This window comes from Taeniopygia guttata, chromosome 12, assembly GCF_048771995.1.
Source record: "Taeniopygia guttata chromosome 12, bTaeGut7.mat, whole genome shotgun sequence".
Lineage (NCBI taxonomy): Eukaryota > Metazoa > Chordata > Aves > Passeriformes > Estrildidae > Taeniopygia > Taeniopygia guttata.
The window spans coordinates 12,700,517-12,717,882 of NC_133037.1; the positions used below are offsets into that span (position 1 = coordinate 12,700,517).

A 17,366-nucleotide genomic window follows, 5' to 3' on the forward strand; every position below is an offset into this window, starting at 1 on the left:
CCGAAACACAGCAGGAGCAGTGAAACTGCTCAATAAGCTGCTCCAGTCTTGATAAACTGGAGAGTGTCTAGAATAAGTCATGAGAAATTCGGCAAAGACAAGTCTGCTTATAGGGGAGAAGTCACAGCTATTGAGGTAATAGCATGGAAAAAGTAATCTAAATTGCACAGTGGAATACCATTGCAATGAAGTTGGAGCTAATTCTAGGATAGATATAATAGTGAAGAAGAAGCAGGATGCAATTCTGTTCCTTGGAGCACTGCTGAGAGCTCATCTGAAAAGCTGTTTACAGTTTTGATCTCCATACTTCAGGAAACATAGACAAAGTAGAAAGGGACAAAAGGAGAGCAACAAGAATGATAGAAGTTTTAAAGAACATGACCTGTGAGGAAGGCTTAAAGAACATGGTTTGTTTAGTCTAGAAAGTTCCAAAGGGGAGATATAAGTCTTCTAATACATAAAATGTTGTTGTAAAAAAGACGATGATCAATTGTATTCCCGTGCCCAAAGGAGAAAGGCTAGGAGCAGTAAATTTAATTTTGCCAGGAACAACTAGGTTAGTTTTTAAAAAGAAAACTTTTTCACTATGAGTCTAATGAATCTGTAAGTGGAAACAAAATGTGGACATTCTTTCATATATATGTAATGGAAGGTACTTTCTTGGAGGTTGCTAAGAACAGGTTAGATGAATAGAGCTTTATTTCAGCTTGTGTTGGACTCAGAATTGGTTCTGAATGCTGTCATCCGAAAATTTCCACAAAATCTGTGAACAATGGATTAGCCTAGCATATGTTTACTTGTAAAGAAAGCAAACAGGAGATTCATAGCAAAATCCTTGCTTCAATAACCTTTGAGAAGAACACAGTCAAGGGTAATCATGAGTGAACTCCAGACATTGCTTTATCTTACATTTTTTCAACCATGGATTTTACTTTTTTCTTTATTTTTTGTATTGTTATTTACCCCTCTTTCCAGTATTCATTTGTGCAGCAATTTGATTGCTGTGTGGCATAGAAACCTGCATTTCCCATTCAGCATTGCACACAGATGCTAGGTATGTGACTATAATCCAACATGTGATTTAAAAGCACAGAATAAGACGGGAAAATAATAAGCCTGTAAATCATCAGAGGGCATTCTTCGTTTTTTAAGGATATGTAGTTGTGCATGTTGTAGCATAAATACTGTTTAATTTGGTGAATGCTAGGGAGGGATTTTGAAAATTTTCTCCCACCTTCTTGAGAGGCAGAGATAGTTGAACAATGTTAATTTGAAATATTCTTCATTTCTGTAGATAATACTGTATTTTCTAATCCACATACTACACTCATAAAGAGAAATGCATGCTATTATATGTCTCTAAAGTATGTACATGGGCAGTGGAGTGCATTTTTGCAACAAAGAGTAAGACATTTCTGTACCCTTTGTAAAGAGAAACGTGTACCAGAGGTCCTTGGAAAAGCTTGGAAGATGCACATCCTGTTTGAAATAGGCATACTATTTGAGAGAAGCTTTCCTCTTCAAGTATTGGCATTTTTAAAATTAATATGTTTTTTTTATAACTCTTACCTGATTTCTAATCCTGCCATGGTCAGCATGTGGCAGAGTGACTCTAGACCCAGTGAAGAACAGGATCTCTGACTTCTTTTGAAGGAACCAGTTGAGCACCTTTTTTTGGGTACAATGGATGTGTTTTGGTCTTCTGGCTGCTGCTAGGGAGCAAAGACAAATTTCCAGACACTTTTAGCCTTTATTCCCTCTTTTTTTGCTCTCTAGGGAGAGGCATAGATGGGTGACCTTTTTTTGACATCGTTGTCTGGACCTAACTCTGGTCAAGTTGTAAGGAAACTTCATAAAGAGTAGGAAGACTCTCTCATCTGCCCATACACATGGTCTTTTTGCAGTTGGTCATGATGTGAACTCTAGTTAATCTGATTTTTATTTGACATACATTTCTGGGGATTGAGTGCTGCCATGTCAGTAACATCTATTAATAATTTTTTACTAGTCTTGAAAAAAACAAGGAAAAAAAGATAATTTTGCAGTTTTGCACAAAAACTTAAATTTATTCTCTTCAGTTTTGGCTTGAGAGTTGGCAATCTTTCTTAATTTCCACCTGGAAACATTTTGGCAGTCAGTGTGTGTCCTGAAGTGCAGGTATAATACTCCTAGAATGAAAATGAGCTGAACAAGCATTTTCCTCTAGCTTCAGTTTTCAAGAAATTGTAGTATGTAGCCCCTTGCAGAGTGCATTACAGTAATCTAATCTGGATTGTTGCATCTAGGAGTTCTCCGGAACAAAAAAACCCTATGGCTAAATAAATTGGAACTTCCAGATTTTGCAGCTGTCTTGCCCCACAATGCAGACTTTCTCCCAAACCCTACTGTCCAGCTCCCTGACTCGTATTTCTCACCTCTACATCCTTACTGTTTTTCCTTAAAACCTTTTTGTCTTGGCCTCAGTTGCCCACATCGTCTTTCAGTTTTTTTCCTTTTGTAGAAAATGTTTTGAAGGAAGTGCCTGCTTGTGTCACACCAGTGACTATGTGCTCTGTTTGCTCAGGCAAATTGCTCTTGTTGAAAGTTGTTAGGCATTAGCACATCTGTATTCCCTGCCACAGCTGCCTCACTGGGCAGCCCTCCTTCTGTCAGCTGTGTCCTTTCAGGATGGGAGCAGGCCTGTGAGTTACCAGTCAACAGAGAATTCTGCCCTGCTAGCCACAATTCTGGCCAATTTGTGACTTCTCATTCCCTTTGGTTTTCTAATCTCTGGAGCCTCTCAGTCCCTCCCTGTTGGTTTCCTATTCTGAATTTGAGGCTCTAGTCACCCATATCCTCTTACTGTTCATTTCTGTGGGCATTTTTTACTCCCTGTTCCAAGTCCTTACAGTCCTCAACTTACTGGCATGTGTGACCAATCTCTAACCAGGATGGTCTCCACATAATGAATAACAATCTTTGGTTATCACCCAGGACTTCTCCAGATTCATGAGAACATTAAGATGTGGTTGGCAATTCTAAGTTCAAGATTCTGCTTATAGACTACTTAGTAAAAAACTGTAATTGATTACAAAATTGGAAGTGGCATCTCTGCAGGAAAAAAAAAAGTGTAGGTAATCTGACATGAGGGTGTCTCAGATTAAGTTAGTCTGATGGCATTCTTAATAGGAAATTAGGCTATTTCAGAGGTCATAGGGAATAACTTGATTCTGCATTAACACAGTGTAAGACTGGAGGTATAATATCTGAATAATTTCCATACTTTAGATTTTATTGCCAATCCTGATGATTATAACAACTATCAAATCTTCTTACTTCCCATAGTACTGGAGATTTTTGAATAAATAAAATGTACAGTGTTCTTAATCTCCTAAGAGTTTCCTGAATACCTGAGCTGTAGTGGATTCAAAGCTGAATGCTTTACTCTGTGGTCACCAGGGATACAAATATATTTTGATTTTGTTTTATGAGAGATTATGTGCTCATAGAAAATAACCAGATTTTTAGAAAAATGTGAATATCATAGGGTATGCTTTAGGAACTGGATGCCTTCCAAAAAGTTGGCCCTATTCTTAGAAGCTATAATTGAGGATGGAATGTCACATGGTGCCTAAGCATGTAAAAAGATGTCCTTTTACATCTTTTAATCCTGTCTGACTACACAGATCTTTTTTCCTACTTAAAACGTTTTTGATGGCTCTTCTACAAGATTTAGTGTTTAGAAGTAATTTGTTACAAATTCACCAACAAGTTTTCTGTTCCTCTGAGGTCTCATCAAGGAGGCCTAAAAGGTAGTTCAAGGTGTCTGGACTATCCTCCTATCTAAAGGAAAAGTCCTCCTTACCAGGACAGAGATGGGGCAGGCTGTATCTCTGGAGCTTTCCTTCCTCCAGTCACAAAGCCAACTGTTCCAGAAGGAGCCTGTAGCTGTCTTACTATTAAATGTGCCTCATTTTAAAAGTATGCTGGTAAACTCCAGCATTTGAGAAAAGAAATCACATGCAGTGATGTGTGAAACTTGACAACAAACTGACTGTTGCCAAGTAGGTGTATGCCACTAAAAACTAACTTTTTGAAGAAGACCATGTGCTCTAAAAAAAAAGTGTTTATTGATTTGTAAAGTGGTGACTAGTCTTGGCAACAGGTCTTTATTCATCAGCTGGAACTGCTAAATATCCTTGGAGTTGCTGAAAGACGATATGTGAAAAACTCTGAACTGGTCAGATGGGATTTTGTTTGAGGTGGATGACTTGGAAATCAGAACCACAGGACAGTCAAACAATGATTATTATTTTAGTGTCTGGATCCTGATCTACAAATCACTGTATTGATCTATATGTAGTTTTAGGGGAAGGGAGAGCATGCAATTTTGTGTATTTTGGCAGTCCTGGTCGTTAGCATAATACCTTGTATTCTGTGGCCACCCTGGAAAATCGCCAACCTCAAACTTCTGAACAGGTCTCAGGAATATCAAAACTGAGATTTTTCCTTAAAAAAACCCCAAAACAAAACCAAATGACAAAACCTAGCAGCCATAAAAGCATAAAACAAAACAGAGTATTTTAGCTATTTTAGCTAATGCAAATAACCATGGTTATTTGAAAAGCACAAAATTCTTCAAATTTCTTTAGACTGTGAGTAGAAAGTTCAGTCAGAGCAGAAGTTTAGTACCTGGAAAAATGAGATATCTTGTTTGGGAATTTTCTGCATCATTGAAACTTTGTCTTTTAGTTGTTCAAGAATAAAGAATAAAAGAGAAAAGGAGGAGAAAACCAATGACACTGTCCTACATAAAAGGAGTGATATGATATAGCTGCCTAATGCACTAAATTGGAATTACTGCCTTCCTCCCCAACCCAGATTTTGTTTAATATTCTGTGTGTTTCTTTATCCTGTGTGTTTACACATTGTTTTTAGGCAGGTGTGAGCTTGCTCTTGTCTGTTCCCCAAATGGATGTGAACTTGTTCTGCTGGTGCCTCAAGCTGCAGGGCAACATGCAATTGCATTAGCACAGAGCTGAGCCTGCACTAAGCTCATTGGAGTCACATGGATTTGTTTAATTTAGCAATTTGGGCAGGGCAAGGTTTGCTTGTCAGTACATTCAATATAAACAATCTGAGGCATATCCACTGTAAATAACTAGTATTGTGCTGAATTAGTGTTTTGAGAACTCAGAAGTGCAGTGCAAATTAGTCAGATAAAAGCTTTCAAATTTTTAATCTTTCATCTAATTTTTCATCTTTGCTGCACATATTATTCTTCTGGAACAAAGAACTTGTGATTCATATTGCACATTGTTCAGACTTGTTGAACTGAATGCAACAAAATCCTATTTGTATCATGGTCACCTTTAAAACACCAATATTCCACTGAAGTTGTATGCAATTTTCATGGCTATATTGTTTATTATAAGCAGCTACTGAACAGCAAATACTTCTCTTCTAATGAGGAAATAATTTCTGTCTAAAGCATTTCCCAAAACTCAGTGAGTGTTATCATGTGCTTATTTCAGTAGATATAGAAAATTTTGCCTGCCATCTATCCAGGTATTTCTGTCTACTTTGTCCTAAGAAGAAAACTGAAATAGCTTTCCACAGTGGCTTGCCCACCTTTTGAGGTTTGGCTTGAAACCTAAGGATCATTGTCAGTTACATTGTACTTGTGATGGAAGAAAAGAAAGAGCCTTGAAGTTTGGAAGAGTATCTCTGAATTGGAATTTATCTTTCAGGAATACTCTGGTTCTTGATTTTGATTTGCTGCCATTTTGCAGTTACAAACTTTGTGAGCTACTCAAAATTTCTAACTTGAAAGTAAAAGCCAATGGAATTTGAAATATTTATTAATGCCTTTGTTATTCCTGCCTCTTAATTGCAATTATACTGTAGCCAGGCTACTTTTTAAACATCTTTTAATGATATTAAATTTTAATTTACAAAAAGACCAGCTAAACTGGAGTTGTAGTAAAAACAAGAAGTAGGAAATAGGTTCTGCTGTCTTTGATACTCCAGGAGATGGATTTTTCACATTGAAAAGTTATACTTCTCTTTGCTTAGAGAAATTAATTTATTTTATATTTTGAGGTTTAATGAATGTGATATAAATGTATACACACTGAGCAGTGTGTATATTTATATATATCTATATTTATATGTTAGCTTTCCAGTCTTTTCCACATATGGAAGAATTTTTTGAGATCATGTTTAGCTGTAGAAATCTCTCCCCTTCATTTCCCCTGAATGTGTGTGTTATAATATACAACACTTATATAGAGGTTTACATTTATCTTACATTTCTTAGTAGAAAAATTATCTGCCACCATCATAGTCTAAAATAAGTCTTTATACCAACTGAAGGAGCCAAAAATGCATTTCTGGGAGACAGTAACTTGATAACAAAAGTTGCATATCTGGTGCTGGTTACTTAAGTGAGATAACATGTCACAGGCTTTCACTACAAAGGGGACCATAAATTTTTGCATTGCAAATCTGATTTCACGGACCACTTCTTGTAAGAAGCATTGAGTTTCCGCTTCATCTAGTGATAAAACTTTAGAATGCATGAGTATCTGGTGAAACATCTTATTCATGTTAATACTGGTCTGGGTGCTGTAAAGTAAATGGTCAGAAACAACATTTTGCTTTCCCCCATAGCTGTATTTGTGATTGATTTTAACCCAACTATATACAAATAGAATAAATGGTGAGATGGGATTTAAGGCCATTTTCATAACTGGGTGATGCATGGTCACTTGTGACCCCTTCTGTTATGGATAACTTTGAAAATAGACCTCTGACATAAATACATATTGCTGAAGCAATTTTTAAGATTTATTCAACTTTTTGAATATACAAATGAAACATAAAGACCTTTTAAAGCTCTATGTCCCAAACACATTCAAATGAATCCACTTTTAGTCTTTGCACTTTTTAGCTACAGGCTCAGTTCTTCAAATCATTCATGCACAAAACTTCTGTAGTCAATTGTTCCGTGCATGGAGAATTAGTGTGATTAGTCCTCAGCTATGTTTGCTCCTAGAAACAGAGCAGCTGATGAAAATTTCTCTAAGCTTTGAAAGATTCTGATTTTTAGACTAAGTTCTTGATTTGAAAGAAATGTCATTGCATTGCAGGTAGATTTCTTTGTAAAAGGGGGGAATTAATATTAGTAAATGTAAGTATTTGCTGTAAGTAGGACAATTTCACAGTTCAGAGCCAGCAGTTACACGTTTAATGACCCATTAGAGGCTGTAGATAATAAGGAGAGCAATGTAAATCAGTCATCAGAAAGTTAGTTGCAGAGATGAGCAGGTTATCACTAGATTTATTTAACCCAAGTTAAGACATTAATTCTTAGCATGCAAAACATGAAAGGGAAATGCGATGAGCCTTGTCAGGAAGGGTCTCCTATTGTGGGAAGAGAGCCAGAAAAGCTTAACTCATCAAGTTTTTAATGTTGCCTGTATTGCGAAAGCTAGAAAGAGATCAGGAATTTTTTTTTTTTTTTTTTTTTAAGAATAGATTTTATAAAGATACTTGCATTCCACAGGAGTGCAGGCGATTGTGCTCTAGCCAAATTTTATACACATATTTTCATGAGGTGGCCACATAGTAATGCAGGCTTTGAGTTCACCTACATTAGGGTTTTAGTTCTCATCAAGAATACAGATTTGAATCAAATCCTCCTGGTCATTCCCACTTCTTCCATATGATTCATATTCAGATGTGGTGTTGGATTGGGCACCCCAAGTTCCTGTTTTATTCAAGTTAAATGAAAGATACATTACAGGAGGTCCTCCAACACTGTGAAATTGCTAAAGGGAACAATTTTGGGCAAAATTAATTCAGAATACCCCCCAAGACAGATGTATTGTACAGAGGTGACTCTCAGGACCATTGCAGGGGCTGTAGCTCTGTTGCTATCGGAGCACAATTATCTTCTGCAGCTTCTCCATGTTCACCAGTGATCAAGAATATGCTACATGCAGAATGGCAATGACTGGGCTGACAATTTTGACATTTGATTATTAAAATTTTGTAGATAGACCTAATTAGATGTAGACCATGATTAGAGTTCTCCTTTGTTTCTAACCTGCTGTGTGAGGCAGCCCCTGTTACCTGAAGGCCACTGTCCCAAATTTACTGCTGACACAGATGAACCTTAGAGAATTGATGGCTAAGAAATCTGCCTGCAAAGCTTGCATTGAGATAGACTCCAATAACAAAACAGAAAATGTCTCTGTACAAGCCTTCTACATCTGTGTGTAGCACTTTCCAACCACTGTTTATTAACTTCCTCATTTTGATACTTTGAAGCCATATTTGAGGTTTTGTGGCAATTGGATCAGAGCAGTAAATCACATTTAGTGACAGCAAATACTTTTTTTTAAGAGAGTAGGCAATTATAGTAAATAGCAGAACAGAAATCTAAGAAAAAAAGAAAAAAATGAAATAAAATCAATGATTTTAAAAAGCCTTAATAGTACTTGAGATTATTCCACTTTACTATAAATACAGGTCCATATTAGATGCTGAGATGTCTGCCATAAAAATACAAGGCATTCAATATTTTAAACACTCCAAATTGTTAACAGTTTTATGACAAGTGTGTATACTAATTTCTCAAGTCAAATGGTATCTCTCAAACTCTGGGTGTTTTCCTGTTTCGCTTGTCAGTAACTGAGATTTTGCTTTGCAGTTTTTGTCACTGAATTGCTATTCTTGACCTTATAAACCAATGAAAGATCCAAGTTTAAAAAGCAGTTAATGTACACAAACATTAATGAAAAATTGCTTGATTGCAGTTTATTGTTTGAAAGAGCCATAGATTAATGATTCTGTAGGATACACACACTGATATGAAAAACTAAGCATACTTCTGGAATCCTCTGTTCCAATATTAATAAATGATAAGGCATAACTGCAGCTTTTATTTTGCTTCACTGTGTGTCAAGAATGCAAAAATAAGTAGTGAATTTTATTTGTCTCAGAATTTCAGTGAAGAATTCTATGTTCCTTTCATTATCTGTTTGCACTGAGGCACCCAACAGCTTCTTGATACAATACTTTATTCATGGAAGCTGTCAAAATTACAGTCCTGATGTGCTTTTTATCCAATGCTTTTGGGTACTTGTTCCTATCCATATAGAAAAATTTGTAACTGTAAGCTAGGATTTACACCAGTTGAGACTGGTTTTGGGGTTGTTCTTAGTATTAATAGTTTAAAATACAGTGATGCTATTGTTTGGGTTTTTAAAATTATTTTTATTCAATTTTATGTTAAGACAGAGCACTGTGCTTAATTTTACAAAATTGCTAATAAAGATTGGAAAATATGTAATATTTTTTCTGTACAAGATAAGATGGATCATGGCACACATTTTCATTGAAACAGATGTGAGGAAAAATTATGGAAGAGGATTTTTATTACTTGTAGCTGTTGAAGGTTAAGTGGACTGTGATCATAATGTGGACTACTCAATAATTTCTTCATCAATTCTATAAGTTAAACATTAATTTGGATATAATTAACCATGTATTTTAGAAAGTGTCTAAGACTTGATGTGATATCTTCAAATCATCCAGAAATGACAAATTACTGAAAAATACATCCTATATTTGCAGTGTAACTACATCCTCTAAATCTCTATCTAGATGTTTTTTACTAGACAAAAGATCTGTCTCCTTTTCTCTATGTTACTTAATAATGATCAGAAAATCCTTTAATGTTTTCTGAGGGATCATTTAGGTTGAGTCTCCTGTTTCTCCCTGCCAAGTTTATTTTTCAGTAACTTTCTAGCTGTTTCCTGATCTGTTTACAGTCTTTCAAATATTCACAAGAGTGTGACATGAGGACCAGATGTGAAATTCTCTTAATGGTCTTATGCTACTGTCTAGAGATGCAGCAAAAGTTCTGAGTTTTCTTTCTCTGCCTGTATTTGTCTTGGCAAATCCAACATTGTACCACGTGTTCATTTCCACCCTGACCTGTAAAGACCTTTTTGATGTCCTTGATTTCAGAAGCAGTTCCCTTTCTTCTAGGCCTGCCTTATATGTTTTCAGGCATATGTGTATGTGTCTGACAACATTTATTCAGATAATTCCACATCCGTTCACTTTTCCAAGAAGACTGTTAAGCTTTTCTTTCAGATCATGGGAATATGGAACAAGTTTGGGATGAGAAAGATATCCCTAGGTCCCCTTCCTTCTCCAGAAAATATTCATTCAGTACAGATCTAATTGTTCTGACACTGTTTCATGTGGCACATAATCAAATGCCTTACGGAAATCTCAACATATTATTTTAAAGCACTTACCTTATCAAAAAGAGTCTCTCTGTAATTAGAAAAGATAGAAAGTTACTTTGACAGGGCTGGTGCTCAATAAAGCCACGATGATTGATGTTAACTGAGTTCCAGCTTTGAATTTATTGCTTTTTTTATATCAGGATCAGTGTCAAACTATATTTGTCTTTAATTTCCCATAAAACTCTTTACAAATATTTGACAGTATTTGATTTTTCAACTCTTCTAGAATTCTGCCAAAAGGAGATGGCACAAATAATTGAAGTAAAAATGAATGTCTACCTGTTTGAAGAATTGCAGTACTCTAAAGATCAAACCAGCTGTGTGTAGTTAGGGGAGGAGTCACTACTACCTGTTGTAGTGTCCATTTTGTTGATTTTTTGCTGGTTTTAAGGATATCACCAAAGATTAGCTAATGCATTATGTTAGTGAAATAGGATCAAACTACTCAGTGGAAAAGAAATCCTTCTGTCTTTCTTCAACCTTTACTCTGGCAAAAACTCTTGTCAACTTGAAAGTTCAATTAGCGTTAGTGGGCCTGACCAGGAGTGGCTCCTGAAGAATTCAGAGGGAATAATTGTGTGTGAATAATTCAGTGAGGCAAACCCAGCTCATTGGGAGTTTTACAGAACCTGTGTCTTTGTTTCAAAAATGAATTAGGATATTCAGGCCTTACTCTGCCTTTCATTTTTGGTGTATTTGTGCAGACCTTATAACTCAGATGTGTTCCAAGTTAACTGTAAAAAATTTACCACATTTCTCCTGCGTTAAATGATAGCTAAGTTTATAGTGGACTGTCAGATTTCTTTACTTAATTCAGCAACATGCAAGACATCTATCTTAACATCTGGTTTTTAATAACAGTTGACATCTGGGAGCTCTTTTTTATTCCAAGAATGGGTTAGAAACAGTAGTGATACTGGCAGTGTATATTTTCAGGCTAAAATTCCTGTCCATTTCAATCATAATTAATTACCATTCATTTTATTAAATTTTTAGATTTAATTAAAGTGCCAGCAATAGGTTACACCAGCTAACTTTCAAGGTTTTGAAATTATTGGATGGATTTTTTAAATGTTTCTAAGATATTAGTGGGTGAATTTTAAGGATAGCTAAAATGATATGATTTTATTTGATTTTGAAATCCTGAGTTAAATGAAAAACTCTGCTGTGCACCTCTAATTTCTAGCAGCTGAGTATCATCATTGGGCACAGTGGAACTGTATATAGAGATATCTGTGCACGTGCACATCTCTGTGTGCATAGATAAAGAGTCATTGTAAAATTGCAACCTCTTTGTATCTGGGGAAGAACATTTCAAGCTACTGGTTTAGTTCATGTTTATTTTTTAGATTTTATTAGAATTTATTTTATTATTCATGTTTATAATAAATGTGGAGAAAGTCTATCTGCTTTCAACTTATCTACTATAAATTAATCCCCTTTAAAAACAAATTCAAGAAATTGTTATGAATTTTTGTATTTGTCATTAAAGTTATTTATTCCTAAAACTCAAAATGAATAAACCTAATGTTTCAAAACTGGATAAAAGGGAAAGACCTATTGAATAGCATCCATAAATGTGCAGTGTTTAACATGGGTTGAAAAGATAATTTAATTGATAACATTTTGGAAAACTGTATTTTTACTTTGTTAATGATAATTTTTTTGATTATTCAGCAGTTTTGTATATTTTAACAAGATGTAAGATAATTTGATTAATTTTTTTTTTGCTTCCTTAGAGTTTTGACCTTTTTATTGCTCTCAAAGTTGGTTTGAATTGCATGCAATTAAAAAATATATAATCTTTTAATATTTAAGCTTATAATCATCTTCCTACACAGTTTTAACTGGGAGGGAAAAAAATTTACATCATTGTTGTTGTTTTCTTGGTTGCTATAGATGCAGATTCTTGTACATGTAACACAAACTTGTTCAGTTGTGTTCACTGGCTTACATTAAAAAAAAGTCATGCTGTTAACAGCCAAGAAAATTGTATTTTATATGCACCAAAGTAACAAACCTTTCTTTCTTTCTTTCATTCCAATGCCAACACCTCTGTGCATCTCCTCCTGTCTGGCACACAGGATGATGAGGAGGGTATATGGGCATAGCCGTTCCTATAAACCAAAGTTCCAGTTTTGTTTTGAGGGGTGAGAAACTCTCTTTTCTCTCTTTTTCATGTCGCAATCTAATTGTTATGTTTTCTTTTACACTGCATGGAGCTGTGTGTTTCTTGACAAGTGTGTTTGTGAATGCTGTAAGGATGTTTTCTCATACGCAGTGAAAAATGAGAAACTGTGTCTAATGGTTTAATGGTCTAGTGGTTTCTTTTTGTTTCATAACTTATTGTGGCTAAAGGTGTAGGTGGGTACAGAACTTTAAAAGACATATATTTGTATGTGCCTAGACAATTTTCTTTTTTTCAGTAGGTAAGTTCTTTAAACTTGTGTTAATTTGCTGTACCATCTCTAAAAACCCTGTAAGAGCACTGTAATATCTTTGCAGAATGTTTATGAAAGTTTGATACTTAAGAATGTTTGCCTCAGATTAAGCATGCAGTTTTACTAGAATAGAATTCATGATATGCATAGAAAAACATGAGACTATCTCTTTAGCTGAAATGTTTCAGTGAAATTTTAAAACAAGTAGCAGATATTTAGTAAGGAAAGTATAATCTCTCTGTGCACTGCATACTCTTTCCTGAAATATTATCATAGAATAACATCCCTGCAATAATTTTCTTGTAATATTCAAGAATACAAAGTGCATCTTAAATTGTTTGTCTCTCAAATTATGTGTAAACACTGTTTTGTCATGGTGTGTTAGGTATTGGTTGATGCATATCCACTTGTTTGGGGCTTCCCTTTGAAGCTGTGGGTGATTCGCTGTGGTCTCAGTGTTGCTGAGGATACCAGGCTTTGGTGAATTGCTTATAGAAAATGTTGCTCACAACTTCTTACAGGAACAATTTTATTTAATTCAATGGGCTTGTTCAGAGGAGCAAAATTTACTCACATAGGCAAAGATTGTCTTATTAAATCTTCCACACATTATATTGCTTTTGGCTTTTTACCATTCTACCTCTCACACTCTGCTGATATTCATAAGAAGTATGGCTGAGGGAAATCAAATCTCTCAATCAACTAAGTGTATATTAAAAAAACTGCATTAATAAAATTAAATTGGGTGTATGTCCATCTTATTTAGAAAAGCCTCTATGTACTTTTTTTTCTTACTGCAGACATCTATCAAAAGCTAATTGTGAACATGAAGAAAACAAGGGACGCAATGAGAATGAACATGAGGAATATATTTTATGTTGGAAAGGAAAATAGAATAGAAACAAGTTAATTTTAAAAGTATTTGAACTGCAAGAATATGGGTTTCTAGAAAAAATCTTCACCATACTATTTTGTACTTTGTGTATTTGCCATAATTTGTAGTTATACAGTTTAAATTATTTAAACTGTGACTGTATTTCTATTGCAACGTGGAAAATGTTTATGAACTAAAGCATATTTTTGCCCTTTTAGAGACTCAAAACCACATTTGATTTGGTTTAAGAAAACCTGTGTATAAAGATTACAATGATTTTGAAAGCTGGCTGACAAGAGACTGAGGGAATATTTATTAGAGCAATGTAATAGATTATATGCTTTTTAATTATAGTTGATTTTTCTTTGAGAGGATTTTTTCCCTACCAAAAACCAGAAGTGCCTGATATACCAAAATATTTACCTTCTGATCTTGTTTTGTTCCCAGACTAATGGTTATGATTGATTCATGCAATCAAAGCTTTTCTGGAGGCCATGAGGTGGGACTCTACCTCAGTAAAGATAGTGCAGGCTGGTCCTCTAATTATGTTTAAGACGTAGTTTAAAAAAAAAAGTTAAAGTCCCTTTAAACTTCAGGATGAGGAAGTGTTCTAAGGTTATAGAGAGCTGGTTACTCATTAGGGAACAGGCAAAGGTGTTTAGGGAAATCTCCCTGGCCAGTCCTTTTAGTAGCCAACGTAGCTGCAGTGCTCGAGTCTTGTTAGAAACTGGATCTCTTCCCCTCTCCTTACCCTTACAGAGGAAAAAAAAAAAAAAAAAAGAAAGAAAATCATGAGGTGATGATAAGCTTTAAGAATTAAGCCTATATAGCAATCTGTCATGGGTAACTGAAGCCATGTGACCCTCAGAAAATGTTTTGTGGCCCAGCTGAGGAGCGCAGTAGAACATAGTGCTTGTTTTCCCTTTCCAGTTCCAGCTCTGAAGTGCAGCAGACACTGGGAAAACAGTTCAGGCTTTGCCACAAGCTGTCCATGTGTGAGAGAGAGAGCTCAGCACAAAACCTGCCTGTGCAGTGTTTTGTTTGTGCAGTACTGTGGATTGCATTCTGTGTCAGATGTGAAGTAGACCGGATGGTTGAAAAGATGCTGAGGAATGTTTGGACAAATTTATTGTCTGTGACATCCTCAGAGCAGGGTTACCTACATGTGAAACAGAGGGACTGAAGCCTGGGCCTGGCAGCAGCTGAGGGCTAGTGCTTTTGAAAATAGGATCATAAAGCTAGACTGGCTAAATTTGGTTTTAGGAGCAGCCCATAAAGTCTGTAAATTTAAAATTTGGCCTTAGTAGACACTATGTAGACACTCCACAAGGCATCAGTGCCATTCAGTAAAAAACTCCTTCAAAACAGAAATTGTCTGCAACATGGATGAAAGAATACTGCTCAGGCAAATATTCACTGCTCATTTCAAACTCTTGGATGTGTTTCATATGCTTCAGGGAGGAGGAGAAGGCTGTTATAAAACAAATGTGGTGCCTTGATTTGTCTTTGCTGAGATGTGGTGAACAATTCTCTTTCAAGATGTGCTTGCTAAAGCTAGCAGTACAAAGCAGAACAAAATTTGGTCATGTTGCTATATAAGGATATGTTTAAAGACATTAACTATTAGCTATTGTTCTGCTTTTTGTTTTCATTATTTCGAGTTTGAACTTTGGTAAATAATTTATTTTTCTTTTTGTTTGGCTTGTTTTGGAAAATGCTAGCTTTGAAATGAGCATCAGTAGCATGCAAGGCAAGGGAAAAATAAGGAGCATGATGGTTTGCAGTGTTCATTTTAATTTTCTCATTGAGGGTGTGAATACCAGCTCTATGCTTAATTAGATAAATGGGTGTTGCTACATTGACTGGAGCCCAAGGGCATTTTGGATTGGTGAAGTTTTACGCATGATTGTTATTTTATTGTAACTTAGTTTTTACTAAACAAAAGAAGGAACCTCCCAAGCAATGTTTGTTTTCTGAACTGTGGACAGATTTGTGACTAGTCTTTATTCCTGTTAAAATACTTTTATTCTTAGTGAAATACATTTGTAGCTTTTATTTTTAATGGGAAAATTTATATTAGTTTAAAAGTTACCTTTCTTTTATTCTTGGAGATTTCAATACTACTGCTAGTATTTTTAGATATTAATTGCTCACTGCTGAAGACAGAGGGTTTTCATTAAAAGTAGGAATTTGTTTAGCTGTATGTATTTGGTTATTTTTTATTGATTATATACCTGCAATATGTCAATCACCTAACATGAGAGTTAAGGCTGGAAGTTGAAACCCTAGGCCTTTTAGAGTTAATGAAAGCCCTGTTATTTATTTCAGTACTGTTTCTTCCTTTTGATTGTTCTATTCAAAGTACACATATACATAGTATTCATAGCATCTCTGTATATACACAAGTGTAATCTCAAAATTATTTGTATGAACTAGATGCTCTTTGACAGACATTTATCTAATCTTAAACATTGTATTTATGAAGCACCAAATCACCCTCATATATAACTGTAGAAATGAATTATATACATTTAAAAGGTTTTTGTCTCTCCCTTGTATTTTAGCTGTGTGAGTCAGGCCATTCTGCCTGAACTTTGGCCTCAGCTTTTTCACTGCAGGTGCAGAAGGTGTACAAAAGAAGAGAAAACGTAGCTGATGAACTTCAAAGCTTTTGATGTAGTCAGTCTGAAGACAACAATCACAGGGCCTACCATCACCATCAGTCGTTCTCTTTTATAATCTTCCATAGTAAAAATAAATAACATACCAGAGTGGTTTTAAACACTGTGGAAAGTGAGAAAAGGCTGTATGTGTTTTCACAGCTTTTCATCTTTGTTTTGATCTTTGTTGCTGTAAACTGGAATAGTTAATTACTGATTTCACACAAGTGATCAAATCATCTGGCTGTTGTTTAAAATCTGAAGCTGTCGACATCTTGAAAAAAGTAGCAAAAATCTGCTCTAAAGATATGAATTCAGTGATGAATTGCATTGTGTTGCATTTCAAATCTACAAATTATCATGAGAATGTGTGAAATTACTGTATTTTATTTGTCTTGAAAACAGTTTCAAAGGATTGTTAGTGAATATTAGGGTATGTGAATGTGGGACTGCCTGCAGATCATTCTGGTTGGAAGATCCTGGGTTGTTTGGAAGCAAAAGTACCTCCTGACCTAATCAAAGGTCATATGACATAAACTTTTGAATGTAAGATTTTACAATTGAACACTAAAAGATGGAAAAAGCCAATTTTGAATAAACAATAAGTTGTTCTGGGAAGTTTATAAAAAAATACAAGAGAAAATGTTCATCAAAGGATGGAAAATGATACCTAATTAAAATCTTCTAATATCTATTTTTAATATTCTATTAGTTACAATACTGCAATGCCACTTTAAAAATAAGGGAAAAAGTAAGTGCTGACCTAGTTAAAATCAATGAAATAACAGTTGTCATTGCATTTGTCTCTTGGTTTTCTCAAGGAAAACCTCTGAGAGGTGATGACTGCTGTCAGAGATAACCAGTCCCCCCAGCCACAAGCCTGGAGCCAGTTTGGAGTCACATCCACACACTCTGTTGGGCTTTCTGCTCTTCTGGCACTGGTTCTATATGGGAACAGGTTTTCAGATCACACACCTTTAATAATGAAACTCCTTCAGGGAGTGGTGTCTGGAGCTCAGGCTGAGCTGAGGGTGGTGTAGGTGCAAAGAAACAAATGAAAGCATTTGGCTGTTCCAGCATCCTTGTA

The 17,366-nt window shown here is 35.3% G+C and overlaps 1 protein-coding gene across 17 annotated transcripts in view; it reads left to right on the top strand.

Annotated features, from left to right (window-relative positions):
• ERC2 (ELKS/RAB6-interacting/CAST family member 2) overlaps positions 1–17,366 on the top strand; it is a 404,176-nt gene that overhangs the window by 283,715 nt on the left and 103,095 nt on the right. For all 17 annotated transcript variants that reach the window (XR_012057919.1, XR_003962561.4, XR_003962563.4 and 14 more), the window contains one exon: positions 12,389–12,454. Coding sequence is in view for 1 of the 17 variants with exons in the window: in XM_030283350.4 (XP_030139210.1) it covers positions 12,389–12,415 (27 nt within the window). In the remaining 16 variants the exon portion in view is untranslated. The remainder of the gene's footprint in view (positions 1–12,388; positions 12,455–17,366) is intronic.